A 25,560-nucleotide genomic window follows, 5' to 3' on the forward strand; every position below is an offset into this window, starting at 1 on the left:
ATGGCAGATGGGTGTGTCCTTGTAGGGATTTAGTGTAGAGTCCACATTGGTCGAACAGAAACTCTATCTGTGTGCATTTCTCAGTACTCAATTTAAATTCTCTTAGCCATGGTAATTGGTTTCCATGTGCGTCAAATACCCAACTAACCAAACAATATATACAGTATCCCAGTTATTATTTAAATGAAGAAAGATTGCAAAGTGCTGCAGTACAGCGGGACCTGGAGGTACTTGTGCATGAAACACAAAAGGATAGTATGCAGGTACAGTAAGTGATCAGGAAGGCCAATGGAATCTTGGTCTTTATTGCAAAGGGGATGGAGTATAAAAGCAGAGAAGTCTTGCTACAGCTATACAGGGTATTGGTGAGGCCACACCTGGAATACTGCGTGCAGTTTTGGTTTCCATAATTACGAAAGGATATATTTGCTTTGGAAGCAGTTCAGAGAAGGTTCACCAGAGATGAGAGGTTGACATGAGGAAAGGTTGAGTAGGTTGGGCCTCTACTCATTGGAATTCAGAAGAATGAGAGGTGATCTTATGAGGGGGCTTGACAAGATGGATGCAGAGAGGATGTTTCCATTGATTGGGGAGACTAGAACTAGAGGGCATAATCTTAGAATAAGGGGCCGCCCATTTAAAACTGAGTTGAGGAGAAATGTCTTCTGAGGGTTGTAAATCTGTGGAATTCGCTGCCTCAGATAGCTGTGGAAGCTGGGACACTGAATAAATTTAAGACAGAAATAGAGTTTCTTAAACAATAAGGGAATAAGAGGTTATGAGGAGCGGACAGGGAAGTGGACCTGAGTCCATGATCGGATCAGCCATGATCGTATTAAATGTCGGAGCAGGCTTGAGGGACCATATGGCCTACTCCTGCTCCTATTTCTTATGTTCTTATTACATGAAGAGCAAAATTATTACCAGTGCCTCCTGTCAGAAAAGTTGGAAGCAGCGGTTATGATTTGAATTTGTTGAAATCGATGTTGAGCCCGGAAGGTTGTAAAGTGCCTAATCCAAGGATGAGGTGCTGTTCCTTGAGCTTCCACTGAGCTTCATTTGAATAGTGTAGGAGACCGAGGACAGAGAGGGCAGCGTGCGCTGGGGATGGAGAATTAAAATGGCAAGCGACCGGAATTCAGGGTCAAGGCCTTCAACAGAGCCATCAGCCAATCTGTATTTGGTCTCCCCAATGTAGATGAGGCTCATCATGAGCAGAGAATACAATATATTATTAAATTAAAAGAATTACAAGTAAATCGATGTTTCACCTGGAAGGGGTGTTTGGGACCCTGGATGGTGGGATGGGAGGAGGCGAAAGGGCAGGTATAGCATCTCCTGAAGTTGCATGGGATGGTACCATGGGAAGGGGAGCCGATGGAAGAGTATACCAGCATTTTGTGGAGGGTGAGATGCTTTGGTGGTGGCATCATCCTGAAGATGGTGGAGGATGATTCCTTGAATGTGGAGGCTGGTGGGGTGGCAGGTAAGGACAAGGAGAACATTATCGTGGTTCTGGGAGGAAGGGGAAATTGTGATGGAATATAAAAGCAGGGAAGTCCTGCTACAACTGTACAGGGTACTGGTGAGGCCCGAACTAGAGTACTGTGTACAGTTTTGGTCTCCTTATTTAAGGAGGGATATACTTGCATTGGAGGCAGTTCAGAGAAGGTTCACTAGGTTGATTCCTGAGATGAAGGAGTTGACAGAAAGGTTGAGTAGGTTGGGCCTATACTCAGTGGAGTTTAGAAGAATGAGAGCTGATCTTATTGACACATATAAGATACTGAGGGGACTCAACAAGGTAGATGCAGAGAGGATGTTTCCCCTCATGGGGAAATCTAGAACTAGGGGGAATAGTTTCAGAATAAGGGGTCGCCCATTTAGAACTGAGATTAGGAGAAATTTCTTCTCTCAGAGGGTCGTACATCTGTGCAATTCTCTGCCCCAGAGAACTATGGAGGCTGGGTCATTGAATATATTTACGGTAGAGATAGACAGATTTTTGAGTGATAAGGGAGTGAAGGGTTATGGGGAGCGGGCAGGCAAGTGGAGCTGAGCCCAAGATCAGATCAGCCATGATCTTATTAAATGGCGGAGCAGGCTCAAGGGGCTAAATGGCCTACTCCTGCTCCTTTTTCTTACGTTCTTAAGTTCACGGGCTGCATAAATTATAGAAACAAATTTGATGATCACTATCCTATCTCCACACAAGTGGTTTAAAAACAGTAAAGAAACCATATCATATTTTCAAGGAATCAACATACTTGGTAAAAAATATTATGCTTACCGATATAGAATGTGATGTAAGTGATTGCCAAAATCATTGTTATCTCCGTCAAACCATCATTAAAAATATAAGACAGGCAAAACATGGTGATTTTGGCCATTCCATATCCAAATATTGGGCTGACGAGCACCTTCAGCAGCAGTTTTATAGCAAGTTCAGTAGCTATACAAAAAAAGAAACATTGGTTTAAAAATCTGAGTTTGCATGCAAGAGTAAACAAGGATTTGCTGAAAAATAGCATTTTTGAAAACTATCCAAAAAGTTATGATTTGATAATGCTTTAAATGATTATGTTGCCAAACATGACTAACGTGGAACTATTCCACATAACAATAACAATTTCTAATACTTTACAGTTAAAGAGAGAAAATTAAAGTAATAAGATTACCTAACATCGATACTGCTGGCTCAATCCTCCAAAGTTCAACCTTCATTTACAAATTGAATTTTACCATATTAATTCAACCACCATATACAATTAAGATACTACTCTCATCTCATGGGATGGGGTGTAGGCAATAGGGGATTGAAGACTGATAAATCCCCGGGGCCTGATAGTCTGCATCCCTGAGTACTTAAGGAAGTGGCCCGAGAAATAGTGGATGCATTGGTGATCATTTTCCAATAGTCTATGGACTTTGGATCAGTTCCTATGGACTGGAGGGTAGCTAATGTAACACCACTTTTTTTTAAAAAAGAGGGAGAGAAAACGGATAATTATAGACTGGTTCGCCTGACATCAGTAGTGGGGAAAATGTTGGAATCAATTATTAAAGATGAAATAGCAGCGCATTTGGAAAGCGGTGACAGGATCGGTCCAAGTCAGCATGGATTTATGAAAGGGAAATCATGCTTGACAAATCTTCTGGAATTTTTTGAGGATGTAACTAGTAGATTGGACAAGGGAGAACCAGTGGATGTGGTGTATTTGGACTTTCAAAAGGCTTTTGAGAAGGTTCCACACAAGAGATTAGTGTGCAAAATTAAAGCACATGATATTGGGGGTAATGTACTGACGTGGATAGAGAACTGGTTGGTAGACAGGAAGCAGAGAGTCGGGATAAACGGGTCCTTTTCAAAATGACAGGCAGTGACTAGTGGGGTGCCACAGGGCTCAGTGCTGGGACCCCAGCTATTTATATTATTTAATGATTTAGATGAAGGAATTGAGTGTAATATCTCCAAGTTTGCAGATGACACTAAACTGGGTGGCAGTGTGAGCTGTGAGGAGAACGCAAAGAGGCTGCAGAGTGATTTGGACAGGTTAGGTGAGTGGGCAAATGCATAGCAGATGCAGTATAATGTGGATAAATGTGAGGTTATTCACTTTGGGGGCAAAAACACATAGGCAGAATATTATCTGAATGATGGCAGATTAGGCAAAGGAGAGGTGCAACGAGATCTTGGTGTCATGGTACATCAGTCATTGAAAGTTGCCATACAGGTACAGCAGGCGGTGAAGAAGGCAAATGGTATGTTGGCCTTCATAACTAGGGGATTTGGGTATAGGAGCAGGGAGGTCTTACTGCAGTTGTATGGGGGCCTTGGTGAGGCCTCACCTGGAATATTGTGTTCTGTTTTGGTCTCCTAATCTGAGGAAGGACGTTCTTGCTATTGAGGGAGTGCTGCGAAGGTTCACAAGACTGATTCCCAGGATGGCTGGACTGACATATAAGAGAGGCTGGATCGATTGGGCCTTTATTCACTGGAGTTTAGAAAGATGAGCGGGGATCTCATAGAAACATATAAAATTCTGACGGGACTGGACAGGTTAGATGCAGGAAGAATGTTCCCGATGTTGGGGAAGTCCAGAACCAGGGGACACAGTCTAAGGATAAGGGGTAAGCCATTTAGGACTGAGATGAGGAGAAACTTCTTCACTCAAGAGTTGTTAACCTGTGGAATTCCCTATTGCAGAGAGTTGTTGATGCCAGTTCATTGGATATATTCAAGAGGGAGTTAGACATGGCCCTTACGGCTCAAGGGGTCAAGGGGTATGGAGAGAAAGCAGGAAAAGGGTACTGAGGTGGATGATCAGCCATGATCTTATTGAATGGTGGTGCAGGCTCGAAGGGCCGAATGGCCTACTCATGCATCTATTTTCTATGTTTCTATGTTCTATTTTTCTATGTTTTTTTAACTGCCTTATAGACCTGTCCTGCTGCCTTTAAGGATCTATGGACATAAACTCCAAGGTCTCTCTGTTCCTCCATACCTCTCAGTATCCGCCCATTTATTGTGTATTCCCTTGCCTTGTTGCCCTCCCCAAATGCATTACCTCACACTTTTCCGGATTGAATTCCATTTGCCACTTTTCTGCCCAACTGACCAGTTCATCGATATCTTCCTGCAGTCTGGAGCTTTCCTCCTCACTGTCAACCACACGGTCAATTTTTGTATCATCTGCAAATGTCTTTATCATGTCCCCTACATTTAAGTCGAAGGGCTCTATTTTCCTCTTTGCCGATTTTTGCCGTCCAGGAGGATGTACGGCCGATTATTTTGTGTCCGTTTGCGTCGAGAAAAAAAATACAATTTTCGCTAAAGTAAAAGGTAATTTTGCCGCTGCGGTGCCCGAAGTTAAATCTGGGGATGGAGCTTCAAGTGTGCGCCAAAAAGTCAGTGAGCATGCGCCAAAAAAAAACTTTTTCCACGTGACAGGTGTGTCTGCGCTTCCTCAGTGAACTTCCTGGACTGGATCAGCAGCTTGTGAGAACACTTTTGGATCAGAGCTGAATCTGGATTTTTAAATTTTAGCTGCAAAAAGATGGATCCAAAGGAAGGGGAAGGGCCAAGAGGTTTCAAGCATAAGAAATTGAGCCCCTGGTAGACATCATTGAGAGGAGAAAGGATGTGCTTGAGAACAAAGGGACAAAAGAAACTGAAACCCTCTCTATGAGCAAAACCTTGGGAACAAGTTGCAGAAGAGTTCCATGCAGTGGCCATGAACCCGAGAAGCGGCGCGCAGGTCAAAAAGAAATGGCAGGACCCTGGCCAAGCAGTTACTGTATGTATTTATGCACTGCAATTACATTTGTAAATATGACTAATATAGAAAAGAAACATAGAAAATAGGTACAGGTGTCGGCCATTCAGCCCTTCGAGCCTGCACCACCATTCAATAAGATCATGGCTGATCATTCACCTCAGTATCCCTTTCCTGCTTTCTCTCCATACCCCTTGATCCCTTTAGCCGTAAGGGCCATATCTAAATCTCTCTTGAATATATGCAATGAACTGGCATCAACAACTCTCTGCGGTAGGGAATTCCACAGGTTAACAACTCTCTGAAGATATATAAGAACATAAGAATTAGGAACAGGAATAGGCCATCTAGCCCCTCGAGCCTGCTCCGCCATTCAACAAGATCATGGCTGATCTGGCCGTGGACTCAGCTCCACTTACCCGCCCGCTCCCCATAACCCTTAATTCCCTTATTGGTTAAAAATCTATCGATCTGTGATTTGAATACATTCAATGAGCTAGCCTCAACTGCTTCCTTGGGCAGAGAATTCCACAGATTCACAACCCTCTGGGAGAAGAAATTCCTTCTCAACTCGGTTTTAAATTGGCTCCCCCTGTATTTTGAGGCTGTGCCCCTAGTTCTCGTCTCCCCGACCAGTGGAAACAACCTCTCTGCCTCCATCATGTCTGTCCCTTTCATTATTTTAAATGGTTCTATAAGATCACCCCTCATCCTTCTGAACTCCAACGAGTAAAGACCCAGTCTACTCAATCTATCATCATAAGGTAACCCCCTCATCTCCGGAATCAGCCTAGTGAATTATCTCTGTACCCCCTCCAAAGCTAGTATATCCTTCCTCAAGTAAGGTAACCAAAACTGCACGCAGTACTCCAGGTGCGGCCTCACCAATACCCTATACAGTTGCAGAAGGACCTCCCTGCTTTTGTACTCCATTCCTCTCGCAATGAAGGCCAACATTCCATTCGCCTTCCTGATTACCAGCTACACCTGCAAATTAACTTTTTGGGATTCATGCACAAGGACGGAGGAGCGGGCTGGATGGCGCCAGACACGCTGGCGCGGCGCCTAAATTCTGCCAACGTCCGCCACGCGGTCGATGCCATCGAGTCGCTAAAAACAGCTCTGGGCCCTGACTCTGTTAGGTGCATCGAGGAGGCTCAAGCACGTGGGGAGATCCCGTCCGAACTGACCCCCGTCCGGACGGAATTCCTCATCGGCGCCAAACCCCGGAACCTCCCTCGGGGGCCGGCGCCTCACAACTTGAGCCGCCTCGGGGAAATCCCCTCCATGCCTTTCAGTTCCGCGCGGAGGGGTTTCCTGTACGGGCTGCTCCTGCACACTCTCAACTTTGCCATCCTCGCCGGCCGTCCGGACACGCCATGGCGTACCATCTTGCCGTCCGGAAGAGGCGGGGGTCCCCGATGGAGGGCACTCTACGCAGGGGTCCTCCCACTATTCATCGGGGACTTGGCCTGGAGGGTGGTGCACGGAGCAGTGCCGTGCAATAAATCTTTAAGCCGGTTCACGGACTCCCAGGCCGCCTGCAATTTCTGCGGTCTGGAGAAGTCCGTGTTCCATGTTTTTATTGAGTGCACGAGGTTGCAGCCCCTGTTCCATTATTTGAAGGGGCTGCTCCTGAAATTCTGGCTGCACTTCAGTCCCACTCTCCTGATCTTTGGGCACCCTGTGCGGAGGGGAGCGGGTAGGTCCGAAGGCCTCCTCGTAGGACTGCTCCTGGGCACGGCCAAGGGTGCCATCAGCCGGTCCAGGCAGCGGGCGGTCGAGGGGGTCGTTCAACCTGACTGCCTGCCTCTCTTCCGCTCTTACATCCGGTCCAGGGTGTCCTTGGAGATGGAGCACGCGGTGTCCACCGGTACGCTCGAGGCCTTCCGCGAGAGGTGGGCACCGGAGGGACTGGAGTGCATCATCAAGCCCGGCAACCAAATTTTAATTTGATTTTACGTTTTAAAGTTTAATTTGTTTTAATTGCAGGTGCTTTTAGTGTCCCCCTCCCCTTTTATAGGGGGCACTGGAAAAATTTGATTTTAGCGCCCCAAAAAAAAACCCCCCAAAAAAAACCACAAAAAAAAGGAAAAAAAAAAAAAGGGGCCTTGAAAATGTCTGCTGTGTCACCCAGGTGGGTGGCACGGTTTAATGTTTGTTTTTTTTCAGGTAAACTCAAAAGAGTTTCATGCACAAGGACCCCCTGGTCCCTCTGCACCGCAGCATGTTGTAATTTCTCCCCATTCAAATAATATTCCCTTTTACTGTTTTTTTTCCCAAGGTGGATGACCTCACACTTTCCAACATTGTATTCCATCTGCCAAACCTTAGCCCATTCGCTTAACCTATCTAAATCTCTTTGCAGCCTCTCTGTGTCCTCTACACAACCCGCTTTCCCACTAATCTTTGTGTCATCTGCAAATTTTGTTACACTACACTCTGTCCCCTCTTCCATGTCATCTATGTATATTGTAAACAGTTGTGGTCCCAGCACTGATCCCTGTGGCACACCACTAACCACCGATTTCCAACCCGAAAAGAACCCATTTATCCCGACTCTCTGCTGTCTGTTAAGCCAGCCAATTCTCGATCCATGCTAATACATTTCCCCTGACTCCACGGACCATTATCTTCTGCCGTAACCTTTTGTGTGGCACCTTATCGAATGCCTTTTGGAAATCTAAATACACCACATCCATCGGTACACCTCTATCCACCATGCTCGTTATATTCTCAAAGAATTCCAGTAAATTAGTTAAACATGATTTCCCCTTCATGAATCCATGTTGCGCCTGCTTGATTGCACTATTCCTATCTAGATGTCCCGCTATTTGTGTGTGTGTGTGTGTAGCCACCACAGCAGAAGGACCCTCTCTTAAAAAGTTTTATTTTCATCTTTGCAGAGGAAAGTGTCATAGATCAACTGAGAAAGGTCAAAAACTGGAGGAGGTGCGCCAAGTAGGCTGCAATTAACAACCGTAGAACAGAGGATCGCTGATATAATTAAATCTCACAAGAGAAAATCAAGCACCAATGTGGACGCTAGGCCCAGGTTACCGAGGTCAAGCCCTGCAAATTGCAGTCTGGTTTGGCATTGTGGTCTTTGAAAAGAGCCTGTGCTGTGTGACCCACGTACTCATGTCACCCTGCCCCTTCCCATGCTGCTAACTAAACATTTGCTCTGTTATGTTTGAAGATGTTGCGCATCAGGAAGAGACAGAAGCTGAAGCAGAAGATCAGGAAGCCATCAGTCCAGATATTCTTCATCAACTTCAGGATGAGGATGAGCTGGACAATGAAGGGCAGCAGGAAGATCCCAATGATAAGAAGGTTACATTGCAACTGCAGCCGGTGAACGCCCCGAGGACGCCAAGCTCTTTGCTAAGCGATACAACCGATGCGACAGTCCATGGGGTAGAGTCTGAGGCTGCGGGTCCCAGTGGGTTTGAGCAAGCCACACCTGGGAGATGGCCGAGGAGGGTGGGAAACATAGAAACATAAAAAATAGGAGAAGGAGCAGGCCATCCGGCCCTTCGAGCCTGCACCACCATTCAATATGACCACGGTTGATCATGCAACTTCAGTACCCCACTCCTGCCTTCTCTCCATACCCCCTGATCCCTTTAGCCGTAAGGGCCACATCTAACTCCCTTTTGAATATATCCAATGAACTGGACTCAACAACTTTCTGTAGCAGAGAATTCCACAGGTTCACAATTCTTTGGGTGAAAAAGTTTCTCCTCATCTCAGTCCTATATGGCTTACCCCTTATCCTTAGATTGTGACCCCTGGTTCTGGACTTCTCCAAAATCGGGAACATTCTTCCTGCATCTAACCTGTCCAATCGCGTCAGAATTTTATATGCTTCCAAGCGATCCCCTCTCATTCTTCTAAATTGCAGTGAATATAAGCCTAGCCGATCCAGTCTTTTTTCATATGTCAGCCCTGCCATCCCGGGAATCAGTCTGATGAACCTTTGCTGCACTCCCTCAATAGCAAGAACGTCCTCAGCTTAGGAGACCAAAACTGCACAAAATACTCACCAAAGCCCTGTGCAACTGCAGTAAGACCTCCCTGCTCCTATACTCAAATCCTCTCACTATGAAGGCCAACATGCCATTTGCTTTCTTAACTGCCTACTGCACCTGCTTGCCAACTTTCAATGACTGATGTACCGTGACACCGAGGTCTCATTGCACCTCCCCTTTTACCAGTCTGTCACCAGTCAGATAATAATCTGCCTTCCAGTTTTTGCCACCAAAGTGGATTGAATGTGAAATAATGTCGGGAAGCACCGCCACTGCCACCATGGAAAGCCTGAGGGCCATGTTTGCCACCCACGGCCTGCCTGACATATTGGTCAGTGACAACGGGCCATGTTTCATCAGTGCTGAATTTAAAGAATTCATGACCGGCAATGGGATCAAACATGTCACCGCAGCCCCGTTTAAACTAGTCTCCAATGGGCAGGCAGAGCGGGCAGTACAAACAATCAAACAGAGCCTTAAACGAGTCACAGAAGGCTCACTCCAAACCGCCTGTCCCGAGTACTGCTCAGCTACCACACAAGACCCCACTCGCTCACAGGGGTGCCCCCGGCTGAGCTACTCATGAAAAGGACACTTAAAACCAGACTCTCGCTGGTTCACCCCAACCGGCATGATCAGGTAGAGAGCAGGCGGCAGCAACAAAAAAACGATAGTCGCGCCACTGTGTCACGGGAAATTGATCTGAATGACCCTGTGTATATGCTAAACCACGGACATGGTCCCAAATGGATCGTGGGCACGGCGATAGCTAAAGAAGGGAATAGGGTGTTTGTAGTCAAACTCGACAATAGACAAATTTGCAGAAAGCACCTGGACCAAACGAGGCTGCGGTTCACAGACTGCCCTGAATAACCCACAGCAGACACCACCTTTTTCGAGCCCACAACACACACCCAAAGGATCAACGACACCACGCCGGACCAGGACATCGAATCCATCACACCCAACAGCCCAGGCTCACCTAGCAGCCCTGCAGGGCCAACAACACGCCAGCCCAGTGAGGGCACAGCCAACACACCAGAACAGACATTTGTACCGAGGCGGTCCACCAGGGAAAGAAAGGCTCCCGACCGCCTCACCTTGTAAATAGTTTTCACTTTGACTTTGTGGGGGAGTGATGTTGTGTATCTGTAAAGCATGCACTCCCATGTTCCACCACCAGGGAGCTCATCCCCTGAAGTCCCAAGGGATCCCAGCATCCCTTGGAAGCACTGTATATAAGCCGGCCCCTAAGGCCTGATCCTCACTCTGGAGTGTCTTATAAAGGCTAAGGTCACTGTTACTTTAACCTCCCTGTGTGCAGCCTCATCAGTGTTAGGAACACAATAGCATGGGTTCATCATCCTCCTCCTCCTGGTCCTCCTCCTCGACCTCATTGTCAGCCTCCTCGTCCTCCTCTTCCTTCCCCCCCCCTTCCTTCTCCCCTCAGGAGGATCTTCAACGTCAAGGGCCTGGCCCCTCGTGACGGCCAAGTGTGAACTGACCGACGTGGTGAGGGGTGTATTGCAGGTAGCCTCCAGTGTGGTCCAGACATCGTAAACGCTGCTTCAGTTTGCCAATTGTCCGCTCTATGATGCTCTATGCCATTATGTGCGACATGTTGTACCGATGCTCTGGTTCAGTGTGGGGATCGCGTAGTGGGGTCATAAGCCAGGTGGCCATCCCGTACCCTTTGTCCCTGAGCAACCAGCTGTGCCCTTTTGGCAGCTCCTGAAACATGGTAGATATAATGCTTTCGCGTAGGATTAAAGCATCATGGATGCTCCCTGAGTATTTTGCACCACTGCCATGATCCGATGCAGATCGTCGCAGATGAGTTGCACATTTAGGGAATGGAACCCTTTCTTGTTGCGATAAACCTCAGTCATCCAAAGGTGCTCTCAAGGCGACGTGCGTACAGTCGATCGCACCATGGCTTTGGGAAGCCAGCAAGTCTGGAGAACCCCAGAGCCCTGTCTCACATTGCCTGCATGGCCATAGGAAAATTGATTAAATGGTCCCCTCTGGCATATAGGGCAGCAGTCATCTGTCGAATGCAGCAATGAGTGGCGTGCTGCGACATGCAGCACATGTCCCCTGTTGCTGCTTGAAATGAGCCAGAAGCATAGAAGGCAAGTGCTGCAGTGACCTTCACTTCCACAGGTAGGGCAGTCCTCCTGACTCTTCTTGGCTGTCTGGCTGACCTGATTAGCTGGCAGATCTCGGTGATGATCTCCTTTGTAAATCGCAGCCTGCGAATGCAGTCTGCCTCTCTCAGGTGTAGGTATGAGCGCCTGACCCTGTAGATTCAATCAGGGTATGGCCTCCTCCCCATTAATGCCCGAATGATCTGGTTTCTGCGACGATAGTGTCGTCGTGGCCGTCACCTCCATATGCCGAGCATATAAACCAACCTTACTACATGAGGCATAGTAAAATGTGCACCCATAATTATTATTCTTGTTATTGTGAGACTTACTGAAGCACAGCACACACACCTTTGCTGGGTGACACCCTAACAGAACAGGCGACACCCTGGTTTATGCGCATACGCAACACTAAGCTCTGTCTCTATGGAGACGCAACGCACAGAGATTTATGGCACTTTAATTATAGCTTGTGCCAAAATACCTATGTTTGCTGCTGTGTTGTACCATCTCCGATGCACAGCTTGGAAAGCATGCTGGCAGGATCGCTCCCTCGGCCGGACACAAGCACAGGAGCTCGCGGGTGGGGGAAGAATCCATGCACCAAGCTCCCGTGCTTGTGTCCGGCCGAGTGAGTGATCCTTTGGCCAGCCGGCCGGCACTCCGCCAATCCATGCCTGGAGCCCCATCAGCAGCGATTCAGTGGTGTGGTGGGGTGAAATCGTAATTTGCCCATTCTCAAAAACATTCTGTGGGAAAAATGAACTTTCCGAGTTATTTTCCGAGTTCCCTCTGCAAAAATCATCATGAATTTGTGTTTTAGATTGTCTTCTTCCCTCTCTCCAAAAGCTCAAGAAATATACTCAGTGCCAATTTCCTTAAGTTAACGTAGGGTTTTTCTGATCGGTGCTTAAGGCCACTGTGCGCCGCCCTGAAAAAAACTGTTGTTGGCAAAAATCAGTTAAAAGGCCAAAAATGGCACGGAAATCAGTTTTCAACCAGACCTGCGCCAAAAAATCTTGCATACAAAAAACCGACGCTGACAGTTGCCGCCAGCATACAAACTTTGAGGAAAATTGTAAAATCATGATTGCTCAAAAAAAATCAGCGGACGCCAAAAAAACGGCACCCAGTGGTGGCGAAAATAGGGCCCCAAATCATTAATATATATTGCAAAAAGTAAGGGACTGAGTACTGAGCCCTGTGGAACCTCACTGAAAACAGCCTTCAAGTCACAAAAACTCCCCTCGACCATTATTCTTTGCTTCCTGCCACTGAGCCAATTTTGGATCCAATTTGCCACTCTCCCTTGGATCCCATGGGCTTTTACTTTTTTGATCAGCCTACCATGTACGACCTTGTCAAAAGCCTTGTTAAAATCCATGTAAACTACATCAAACGCACTGCCCTCATCGATCCTCCTTGTTATCTCCTCGAAGAACTCATCAAGTTAGTCAGACACGACATTCTCTTAACAAATCCAGTCTCATTGTCCTTAATTAATCTGTGTCTTTCTAAATAAAGATTTATACTGTCCCTCAGAATTGATTCCAGTAATTTGCCCACCACCGAGGTTAAACTAACTGGCCTGTAATTGCTTAGTTTATCCCTTCCTCCCTTTTTGAACAATGGTACAATGTTAGCAGTTCTCCAATCTTCTGGCACAACTCCTGTAGCCATGGAAGATTGAAAAATGATAGTCATTGCCTCCACAATTTCCTCCCTTGCTTCTTTTAATAGCCTCGGATATATTTCATCCTCGCGATTTATCTACTTTCAAGGTGCTAAACCTCTTAATAGAGGTGATAGAACTGTTTAAAAGCATGAAGGATTTAGATAGAGTAAATAAAGAGAAGCTGTTTGCAATGGCTGAAGGGTCTATTACCAGAGGGCACAGATTTAAAGTTATTTGCAGAGACGACATGAGGAAAACTCTTTTTACACAAGCAATTAGAATTTTGAGTGCACTGCCTGATAGTGTGGTGCTAACAAATTCAATAGTGACTTTCAAAAGGGAGTTGGATAAATACTCCAAGTAGAAACAATTGCAGGGATATGGGGAAAGAGTGGGATTACCTGGAATGCTCTTGAAAAAAGGCGGCGCAGACTTGATAGGCCGAATAGCCTCCTTCTGTGCTGTACTGTACTATTTTATGATTCTATAAAAAGTTTTTCCAATAGAAATGTGTATGGTAGACTCAGTTTGATCCCTAATGTGAAGTTGCTGCCCTCAAGGAAGTGAGGCATGCAATTCACTCTTACATATGACACAGGAGAAAAACACAGGTGGAACTTTGTAATGTTACCTTTGTCAATACCTCTTAAATGGACACCATGCCCATCTGAGCTGATAGCTAGGCATAATTACAAACAAATGTGCATAACACAGAGTATGAAGAATAACATTCTACATTATCTCTTGATTTTGTTTAATACTTTATGCTAAGCTGGTTCTGTGAATTGATCAAATATTGAAAACTATATTAAAAAAATAGGTGAACGTTCTTACAGTCAACATCAGTTGGGTGAAGAGCAAGTTCTCGAAAGACTTCAAACATAACAATAGAAGTTCCATCATTCAGCAATGATTCACCTTCGATTATTAGAGTCAGAGCTTTAGATGCACCTAGAAATAATACAGAATGTGCGTTTGTAAATTTTAATCTCTACTTTATCTGCTATTTTACTGATTTAAGCTTTGCTTGCATCTCTTACATGAATACATTATTACCGTGAAGACTGAGTTCAAAGTGACTATTTAAAGAGCAAGAAAAAAATCATGGGGGATTATTTCTTCATCAAATTACTTCCCTTTTTGTAAAATAAAAAAATAAAAGTCATCTTAAGTTTATTTGACCTTTGTTTGAAAATGCTAATTTTCCTGCTGGCATGGAGATCCCAGGAGTCGGATCTGCCACACAGCGCCACAGCTCCAGTGATGTCAATTATGCGGCATACCAGAGTGGTATCATTGTAAATAACAGAATTTGTGACTTCAAATTGACCTGAAAACTGCTCTGGAGTTTTCTGACTCTGAATCTACAGGCTAGGAATGTAGATTTTCCTGCCTCATTGTTTGTAATAGCTTCACTCTGGGGTTTGCTGCCCATGATTGATGTTTAGCTGGAAATAGAAAGTATTCCCCATAGACTTTGTTTCCTCTTTAAAATGATGCTGCACTTTGGGCACTTTATGGCAGCAGCCTGAAGTCTACTCCACATCCAATGCACACTGTATATGTACGTAACCAGGAAGGGCATAGAGCCTGTGCACACACTTCAGATCTTCAATACTATATAAATCAAGTTGTTATTGAGATGTTTTCAGCAGCCTCTTAAAGTAGTTTTCTTAAAAAATATTTTCCTGCCATTTTCTACGTTCTTCCTGTGCCAACAATGATTCTTTGCTGCAGAGTTGGTTGCTGATGAACAGACAGGCATTTCTGTGGCCGCAGACGTGACTCCAGGATGGTATGTTGCCTCCCTGGTGTCAGGGTCAAGGATGTCACTGAGCAGCTGAAGGACATTCTGCGGGGGGAAGAGGGTGAACAACCAACGGTCGTGGTCCATATTGGACCAATGACACAGGTAGAAAAAGGGATGAGGTTCCGCAGGCAGAGTTTAGGGAGCTAGGAGAGAGATTAAAAAGCAGGACCTCAAAGGTAGTAATCTCCGGATTACTCCCGGTGCCATGAGCTAGTAAGTACAGAAATAGGAGGATAGAGCAGATGAATACGTGGCTGAAGAGATGGTGCAGGAGGGAGTGCTTTAGATTCCTGAGGCATTGGGACCGCTTCTGGGGGAGATGGGACCTGTACAAGCCAGACGGGTTGCACCTTAACAGAACTGGGATCAATATCCTCGCAGGGGGTTTGCTAGTGCTGTTGGAGAGGGTTTAAACTAGCTTGACAGGGGGATGGGAACCTGAGAATAGATTCAGTGGGGAGGGGAGTAAAGTTGGAATTAGAAAGAAAAAATGTAGAAAGTGAGTTTGAAGGTCAGAGGAAACAAGCAGGTAAAAAGAGTAAAAAAAACAAATTTAAAAGTTCTTTGTCTAAATGCACTTAGCATTCGTAACAAAATAGATGAGTTGATGGCACAGATAGATGCAAATGGGTATGATTTGATAGCCAGTACAGAGACATGGTCGCAAGGTGACCAGGACTGGGAACGAAAAATTCAGGGGTATGAGACAATTCAGAAGGACAGACAGAAAGGAAAGGGAGGTGGGGTAGCACTATTAATAAAGGATGGGATCAGTGCGTTCGTGAGAAACGATATTGGCTAAGAGGATCAAGATGCTGAATCAGTTTGGGTGGAAATAAGGAATAATAAAGGGAAAAAGTCGCTGGTGGCCGTAGTCTATAGGCCCCCCTAACAATAACTACACGGTTGGATGGAGTATAAATCAAGAAATAATGGAGGCTTGCAATAAACGGCAATAAAGGAATGAGTGATCATAGCATGGTTGAATTTCAAATTCAGATGGAGGGTGAGAAAGTTGGATCTCAAATCAACGTACTAAGCTTAAATAAAGGAGACTATAAAGATATGAGGGCAGAGTTGGCTAAAGTGGACTGGGAAAATAGATTAAAGTGTAGTACGGTTGATGAACAGTGGCGTACATTTAAGGAGATATTTCACAACTCTCAAGAAAAATATATTCCAGTGAGGAGGAAAGGGTGTGAAAGAAAAGATAGCCATCCATGACGAACTAAAGAAATAAAGGACGGTATCCAATTAAAAACAAGGGCATAGAAAAAGGCCTAAACTAGTGGGAGGGCAGAAGATTGGGAAGCTTTTAAAAGCCAGCAAAGAATGACTAAAAAAATGATTAAGAAAGAGAAGATAGACTATGAAAGTAAACTAGCACGAAATATAAAAACAGACAGCAAGAGTTTCTATAGGTATATAAAAAGGAAAAGAGTGGCTAAAGTAAATGTTGGTCCCTTAGAGGACGAGACAGGGGAATTAGTAATGGGGAACATGGAGATGGCAGAAACTCTGAACAAATATTTTGTATCAGTCTTTATGGTAGAGGGCACTAACAATATCCCAACAGTGGATAGTCATGGGGCTATAGGAGGGGAGGAACTTAACACAATCACAATCACTAAGGAGGTAGTACTCAGTAAGATAATGGGACTAAAGGCAGATAAATCCCCTGGACCTGATGGCTTGCATCCTAGGGTCTTAAGAGAAGTAGCGGAAGGGATAGGGGATGCATTGGTTGTAATTTACCAAAATTCCCTGGATTCTGGGGAGGTCCCGGCAGGTTGGAAAACTGCAACTCGAACACCCCTATTTAAAAAAGGAGGCAGACAAAAAGTAGGAAACTATAGACCAGTTAGCCTCTCATCTGTGGTTGGGAAAATGTTGGGAGTCCATTATTAAAGAAGCAGTAGCAGGACATTTGGAAAAACATAATTCAGTCAGGCAGAATCAGTATGGATTTATAAAACGGAAGACATGTTTGACAAATTTGCTGGAATTCTTTGAGGATGTAATGAACAGGGCGGATAAAGGGAAACCAGTGAATGTGGTATATTTGAACTTCCAGAAAGCATTTGACAAAGTGCCACATAAAATGTTACTGCACAAGATAAAAGTTCACGGGGTTGGGGGTAATATATTAGCATGGATAAAGGTTTGGCTAACTAACAGAAAACAGAGTCGGGATAAATGGTTCATTCTCGGGTTGGCAATCAGTAACTAGTGGGTGCTGCAAGGATCAGTGCTGGGACCCCAACTATTTACAACCTATATTAATGACTTGGAAGAAGGGACTGAGTATAACGTAGCCAAGTTTGCTGACAATACAAAGATGGGAGGAAAAGAATGTGTGAGGAGAACACAAAAAATCTGCAAAAGGACACAGACAGGCTAAGTGAGTGGGCAAAAATTTGGCAGATGGAGTATAATGTTGGTAAAGTGTGAGGTTATGCACTTTGGCAGAAAAAAATCAAAGAGCAAGTTATTATTTAAATGGAGAAAAATTGCAAAGTGCTGCAGTACAGCGGGACCTGGGGATGCTTGTGCATGAAGCACAAAAGGTTAGTATGCAGATACAGCAAGTGATCAGGAAGCCCAATGCAATCTTGGCCTTTATTGCAAAGGGGATGGAGTATAAAAGCAAGGAAGTCTTGCTACAGTTATACAGGGCATTGGTGAGGCCACACTTGGAATACTGTGTGCAGTTTTGGTTTCCATATTTAAGAAAGGATATACTTGCTTTGGAGGCAGATCAGAGAATATTCACTAGGTTGATTCCAGAGATGAGGGGGTTGACTTATGAGGAAAGGTTAAGTAGGTTGGGCCTCTACTCATTGGAATTCAGAAGAATGAGAGGTGATCTTATGGAAACTTATAAGATATTGAGGGGGTTCGACAAGGTGGATGCAGAGAGGATATTTCCACTCATAGAGGAAACTAAAACTAGGGGACATCGTCTTAGAATAAGGGGCCGCACATCTAAAACTAATGAGGAGAAATTTCTTCTCTCAGAGGGTTGTAATTCTGTGGAATTCTCTGCCCAAGAGCGCTGTGGAGGCTGGGTCATTGAATATATTTAAGGGGAAGATAGACAGATTTTTGAGCAATAAAGGAGTCAAGGGTTATGGGGAGCGGGCAGGGAAGTGGGGCTGAGTCCATGATCAGATCAGCCATGATCTTAGTGAATGGCGGAGCAGGCTCGAGGGGCCAAATAGCTGACTACTGCTCCTATTTCTTATGTTTTTATGTTCTTTTTTTGTTTTGATGCTTAGACACAATTGGGCTGGATTTTTCTCCACCTTCAGGCAGTAAAGTTGCTGAAAATTAAGGAAAGTCTACCACATGCTCACCTGACCTAGATTTTTTTTTTCTGGCCACCTCATCACTGCCTGCCACATGTAAATGACAGCAGGAAGACAGAGTCAAGAACCCACCAAACTTTTCTCCTTTCTGCAAATGCTACTACTGCCCCCAGAACAGGGATGGTGGCAGACAATGGGGCAGCAGTGTAAGGCCCGTAGTGGAATATGTTGGAAGGAGAGTATGTAGCAGTGACCTCCTCTGCAAAGGCTTTCTTGACCTATTTCTGGAGATCCCATGGCTCATGGAGACCCTTCTTAATAAAAAGAAATCTTCGGGCTCTTTTGCATCCTTTTCTGTTTGACCTACTTCAGGACTGCCCAAATTTCCCTCTTCGGCACCGACAGGCTTCCTCTACATGGTAATGATTTATTTGGCAGCACACCCTGCATAAGTAATGTGGCCAACCCAGAAACCAGGGTCACAGTGGGGTGGGGCAGTGGGTAAAAGTCCTATCCTAACCCCTTCTCTGGTGGCAGTAGGAAAATTCATGGCAAAGGGTTTACCACCCTCACAATCAGCATTTAAAACTGCACTCCATCTGCTAACTCACATGCTTTGCCTTGGGATATTTGACATTGTGAGGAGTATATAGGTATTCCCCTGATATTTTCTCCATGTTTACATCTTGGAGGAGGCGGAAATCAGAGGAGACAAGCCAAACAACTACATTGGCATCTTCTGCACCTATTTATGATCTGCTCTTTAGTCATCATAGGGCCAAACATTCATCGAAGGAAAGGCTAAATGGTGCCTGCTTGCAGACTAATTATTTCCCAAGGAAGTTATCACAGAAGTTGGCAATGTCCACCAGCCAGATCAGCAAACATGGTAATGTGACAGTGGCTATCAAGGAAACCACAGCCTTCAACTTTACCTCCACAGAATGCTTGAAGGAAACTGATGTATGTCAGATCGTCCTATCAAATGACTCCATTAAGTGTTGATGTTGAGTTATTAAATTGCAGGCAGGCCCTATAAGCTCTAAATCACTGCGGTCAGCAGCTGAAGGAGCCTCAAGGTGGCCCTCGAGCATGGAATTAACATTTCCTTCAATTAAATCTGCACTTGTGCCTCATTTATGCTCTGTGCTTTACCAAATGCTTCCCCAGAAACTCATTAACTGACTCTTCCCCTCCCCACCCCACAGGTCTATCTGTGCTGGTGTTTGCCACAGTCAGATTGGGTGATACAGGGTGTTGTAAGGTCCTGGGTTTGGGAAATACTGCCTCTTATTGGGCACCTAGAGAAAGAAGATATTTCTCAATGTTAACTGTAATTCACAAGTGGAAACAGAGCTTTACACTACAAGGCAATGTGTTAGTCAGTCAAGGTTCACAGCTTTACTGCATGCATAACTTGTCTTCCCCTGCAAGCATATACAAGAGACACATGCTGGAAAGGAGAATGTGAAAGATGCGTGCCACACAAGTAGCTAGGCACTAACCACCTTATATCAGTGTATAAACATGTAACATTAAGGAAATCTTGCTGCCGGTATTGTAATGAATGCTTTTTACTTTACAAATTTTAAATATGACGCGTTCAATACTTTGATGAGGCATCATTACAGTGCCATAAATGGGAATTCCTGTACATTTCAAAAGGTGTGCAGCTAGAAAGGTACACCACATTCTTCAGCTGTGATGGTCTACAGTATAGAAGTATTAGGCAGTCCCTCGTATCGAGGATGACTTGCTTCCACACCAAAAAGGGATCAGTTCACAGGTGTTTCAATGAAGGACCTAATATTCCAGAACTACATGTTGAAGGGTGGAAGATGCCTGTTTTAACGTGTGGTGGCCGTTGCACACCGTCTACCACACCGGCTTGACAGAGCTAGATCTTGGTCCAGCGGCAAGGGTTAACCAAGACGCCTGCAGACCTGCTCTGCTGCACGGACCTAGTGCACACACATATCGCAGTGTGGGCTGGCCCATGCTACCCCTAGGCCCTCGCCTCTGTCGGGCCCCGAACCCTCACTCCTGGGCCCCAATCTCTCACTGCTCCTCCGCCCCGATCAAAAATGGATTCAGTACCTCATCCAACCTGCTGGTACACCAGTGAGTTCACACTGGGGAGAGACCATTCACCTGCTCTGATGTGGGAAGGGATTCACTCAGTCATCCAACCTGCTGGCACACCAGCGAGTTCACACTGGGGAGAGACCGTTCACCTGCTCTGATGTGGGAAGGGATTCACTCAGTCACCCAGCCCGCTGAGACACCAGCGAGTTCACAAGTGATTGCAGGGTTTGGATTCTGCTGTTATTGCTGCTGTTATTCACATCCTATTGAACTGTGTTCATTCTGTTAGTTGGTGTTTGTTTCTGCTTATATTAATAATCCTTCAACTAAGCTGGAGTTTAATATTTTGATATTTCAAACAACAGTGTCAATATTTGATGTCTCCAAGATAAGAGGAGACTAATTGATGATGGCCTACATTACGGCAGTGACTACACTTCAAAGGGACTTAATAAGCTGTGAAGTACATTGGGACAACCCGAGGTCATAAAAGGCACTATTATAAATGCAAGTTTGTTCTTTCTTTCTTCTTAAGTAAAGAGCAATAAAGATTTTTTGCAAGACAAAGTATAACTGCACATCTAAATCCCAAACAGTCTCGTTCATCAATGCTGCCAAGGATGACCAAGAAACTGATAGAGGAACAAAATAGAATATGAGAATTAACTAGCAAGAAATATAAAAACAGATTGTAAGAGCTTTTACAAATATGTAAAAGGGAAACGATTAGCAAAAGTAAACATTGGTGCTTAGAGGCAGAGACAGAAGAAATTATAATGGGGAATTATAATGAAGACTTGCATTTACATAAGCACCTTTCACGACCACTGAACATCCCAAAGCACTTTACAGCCAATTAAGTTCTTTTTGAAGTGTAGTCACCGTTGTAATGTAGGTAGGTAGGGAAATTATGCAGGAATGTAGGGAAATTAGCAGGCTGAGGGATGACCTAATCGAGATCTTTAAAATTATGAAAGAGTGGATACAGAAAGAATGGGGCCGAAATTCAGGTGCACCAGAAAGCTGGCGCACCTATGAGTTTTGGAGTGATACTTACCTCTGGGACTCCTGCTACAGTGAGTAAATCCATTTTCAGGACTTTGACATTTTTTCAAAGTCCTACAGGAAATGGATCATAATGGGGGCGGGCCTTAGATTCAAAGCCAGGCTGACTGGCTGAAAATGGGTCGCTCGGGGCCTCTGCCGCTGTCAATCAGCAGTGATGTCATGGTGATGTCACAGCGCTTGTGCGTCACCAAGCTCTCGCCCCTCTGTTAAAGGGGAGAGATTCAATCATTTTCTAAACTTTGGCCACTGAGCCACCAGGGAGGGTTTCGGCTGGGCCTGCGGCAGTATTTTGCCTGCCGATCAGCAAGTCAGCCGGCAAAAATGTTTCCATTGCGGCTGCGGCAGTGGGCCCTCCTCTTTAAAGGCGGCCGTGCTGCCGGGCCGCACTCAGTGCGGAGCTGGTGCACTGGCAGAAAAACCTACCGGGGGCGCCGCGCAGCGGGGGATCGACGGATTCAGGTGAAAATCGATAGGTACGTTTTTTTTTTGTTGCTCAACATTGGCGGTGCAACCACTGGAGCGGGATGGGGTCGAGGTCGAAAAATCACTGACCTGAATTTAAGTTAGGTTGGCCTGTTGACCCCAAAGCGGCGGCCATTCGATTTTTAGGAATGGCCGCCGCAAACGGGCATTAACGGGTCTCTTTGAGACCTTGAATTTCGGCCCCAATGTTTCCACTTGTGGGGAAGAGTGCAACTAGAGGCCATCAATATAAGATAGTCATCAAGAAATCCAATAGGGAATTCAGAAAAAACTTCTTCAGCCAGAGTGGTGAGAATGTGGAACTTGCTACCACAGGGAGTGGTTGAAGCGAATAGTATACATGTATTTAAGGGGAGGCTAGACAAGCATATGAGGGAGAAGGGAATAGAGGGATACACTGATAGATTTAGATGAGGTAAGACAGGAGGAGGCTCGAGTGGAGCATTAATGCAGGCATGGACTGTTTCATAAGAACATAAGAACAGAAGAAATAGGAACAGGAGTAGACCATACAGCCCCTTGAGCCTGCTCCGCCATTTAATACGATCATGGCTGATCCGATCATGGACTCAGCTCCACTTATGATGTGATTGGGATTACGGAGACGTGGCTCCAGGATGATCAGGGCTGGGAACTCAACATCCAGGGGTATTCAACATTCAGGAAGGATAGAATAAAAGGAAAAGGAGGTGGGGTAGCATTGCTGGTTAAGGAGGAGATTAAGGCAATAGTTAGAAAGGACATTAGCTTGGATGATGTGGAATCTATATGGGTAGAGCTGCAGAACACCAAAGGGCAAAAAACGTTAGTGGGAGTTGTGTACAGACCTCCAAACAGTAGTAGTGATGTTGGGGAGGGCATCAAACATGAAATTAGGGGTGCGTGCAATAAAGGTGCAGCAGTTATAATGGGTGACTTTAATATGCACATAGATTGGGCTAACCAAACTGGAAGCAATACGGTGGAGGAGGATTTTCTGGAGTGCATAAGGGATGGTTTTTTAGACCAATATGTCGAGGAACCAACTAGGGGGGAGGCCATCTTAGACTGGGTGTTATGTAATGAGAGAGGATTAATTAGCAATCTCGTTGTGCGAGGCCCCTTGGGGAAGAGTGACCATAATATGGTGGAATTCTGCATTGGGATGGAGAATGAAACAGTTAATTCAGAGACCATGGTCCAGAACTTAAAGAAGGGTAACTTTGAAGGTATGAGGCGTGAATTGACTGGGATGGATTGGCGAATGATACTTAAGGGGTTGACTGTGGATGGGCAATGGCAGACATTTAGAGACCGCATGGATGAACTACAACAATTGTACATTCCTGTCTGGCATAAAAATAAAAAAGGTAAGGTGGCTCAACCGTGGCTATCAAGGGAAATCAGGGATAGTATTAAAGCCAAGGAAGTGGCATACAAATTGGCCAGAAATAGTAGCGAACCTGGGGACTGGGAGAAATTTAGAACTCAGCAGAGGAGGACAAAGGGTTTGATTAGGGCAGGGAAAATGGAGTACGAGAAGAAGCTTGCAGGGAACATTAAGACGGATTGCAAAAGTTTCTATAGATATGTAAAGAGAAAAAGGTTAGTAAAGACAAACGTAGGTCCGCTGCAGTCAGAATCAGGGGAAGTCATAACGGGGAACAAAGAAATGGCGGACCAATTGAACAAGTACTTTGGTTCGGTATTCACGAAGGAGGACACGAACAACCTTCCGGTTATAACAGGGGTCGGGGGGTCTAGTAAGGAGGAGGAACTGAGGGAAATCCTTATTAGCTGGGAAATTGTGTTGGGGAAATTGATGGGATTGAAGGCCGATAAATCCCCAGGGCCTGATGGACTGCATCCCAGAGTACTTAAGGAGGTGGCCTTAGAAATAGTGGATGCGTTGACAGTCATTTTCCAACATTCCATTGACTCTGGATTAGTTCCTATGGAGTGGAGGGTAGCCAATGTAACCCCACTTTTTAAAAAAGGAGGGAGAGAGAAAACAGGGAATTATAGACCGGTCAGCCTGACATCGGTAGTGGGTAAAATGATGGAATCAATTATTAAGGATGTCATAGCAGTGCATTTGGAAAGAGGTGACATGATAGGTCCAAGTCAGCATGGATTTGTGAAAGGGAAATCATGCTTGACAAATCTTCTGGAATTTTTTGAGGATGTTTCCAGTAGAGTGGATAAGGGAGAACCAGTTGATGTGGTATATTTGGACTTTCAGAAGCCGTTCGACAAGGTCCCACACAAGAGATTGATGTGCAAAGTTAGAGCACATGGGATTGGGGGTAGTGTACTGACATGGATTGAGAACTGGTTGTCAGACAGGAAGCAAAGAGTAGGAGTAAATGGGTACTTTTCAGAATGGCAGGCAGTGACTAGTGGGGTACCGCAAGGTTCTGTGCTGGGGCCCCAGCTGTTTACACTGTACATTAATGATTTAGATGAGGGGATTAAATGTAGTATCTCCAAATTTGCGGATGACACTAAGTTGGGTGGCAGTGTGAGCTGCGAGGAGGATGCTGTGAGGCTGCAGAGCAACTTGGATAGGTTAGGTGAGTGGGCAAATGCATGGCAGATGAAGTATAATGTGGATAAATGTGAGGTTATCCACTTTGGTGGTAAAAACAGAGAGACAGACTATTATCTGAATGGAGACAGATTAGGAAAAGGGGAGGTGCAAAGAGACCTGGGTGTCATGGTACATCAGTCATTGAAGGTTGGCATGCAGGTGCAGCAGGCGGTTAAGAAAGCAAATGGCATGTTGGCCTTCATAGCAAGGGGATTTGAGTACAGGGGCAGGGAGGTGTTGCTACAGTTGTACAGGGCATTGGTGAGGCCACACCTGGAGTATTGTGTACAGTTTTGGTCTCCTAACCTGAGGAAGGACATTCTTGCTATTGAGGGAGTGCAGCGAAGGTTCACCAGACTGATTCCCGGGATGGCGGGACTGACCTATCAAGAAAGACTGGATCAACTGGGCTTGTATTCACTGGAGTTCAGAAGAATGAGAGGGGACCTCATAGAAACATTTAAAATTCTGACGGGGTTAGACAGGTTAGATGCAGGAAGAATGTTCCCAATGTTGGGGAAGTCCAGAACCAGAGGTCACAGTCTAAGGATAAGGGGTAAGCCATTTAGGACCGAGATGCAGAGGAACTTCTTCACCCAGAGAGTGGTGAACCTGTGGAATTCTCTACCACAGAAAGTTGTTGAGGCCAATTCACTAAATATATTCAAAAAGGAGTTAGATGAGGTCCTTACTACTAGGGGGATCAAGGGGTATGGCGAGAAAGCAGGAATGGGGTACTGAAGTTGAATGTTCAGCCATGAACTCATTGAATGGCGGTGCAGGCTAGAAGGGCCGAATGGCCTACTCCTGCACCTATTTTCTATGTTTTCTATGTTTCCCCGCCCGCTCCCCATAATCCCTTATTCCCTTATCGGTTAAGAAACTGTCTATCTCTGTCTTAAATCTACTCAATGACCCAGCTTCCACAGCTCTCTGAGGCAGCGAATTCCACAGATTTACAACCCTTTGAGAGAAGAAATTTCTCCTCATCTCAGTTTTAAATGGGCGGCCCCTTATTCTAAGATATTGCCCCCTACTTCTAGTCTCCCCTAACAGTGGAAACATCCTTTCTGCATCCACCTTGTCAAGCCCCCTCATAACCTTATGT

The 25,560-nt window shown here is 45.3% G+C and overlaps 1 protein-coding gene across 4 annotated transcripts in view; it reads right to left on the bottom strand.

Annotated features, from left to right (window-relative positions):
- Positions 1-25,560, bottom strand: part of LOC139280197 (sperm-specific sodium:proton exchanger-like) — a 654,445-nt gene that overhangs the window by 535,571 nt on the left and 93,314 nt on the right. For all 4 annotated transcript variants that reach the window (XM_070899784.1, XM_070899786.1, XM_070899785.1 and 1 more), the window contains 2 exons: positions 13,964-14,080; positions 2,291-2,452 (listed from right to left, as the gene is read on the bottom strand). In XM_070899784.1, coding sequence (XP_070755885.1) covers positions 2,291-2,452; positions 13,964-14,080 — 279 coding nt within the window. The remainder of the gene's footprint in view (positions 1-2,290; positions 2,453-13,963; positions 14,081-25,560) is intronic.

The sequence above is a fragment of the Pristiophorus japonicus genome, chromosome 14, assembly GCF_044704955.1.
Source record: "Pristiophorus japonicus isolate sPriJap1 chromosome 14, sPriJap1.hap1, whole genome shotgun sequence".
In the NCBI taxonomy this organism is placed as follows: Eukaryota; Metazoa; Chordata; class Chondrichthyes; family Pristiophoridae; genus Pristiophorus; species Pristiophorus japonicus.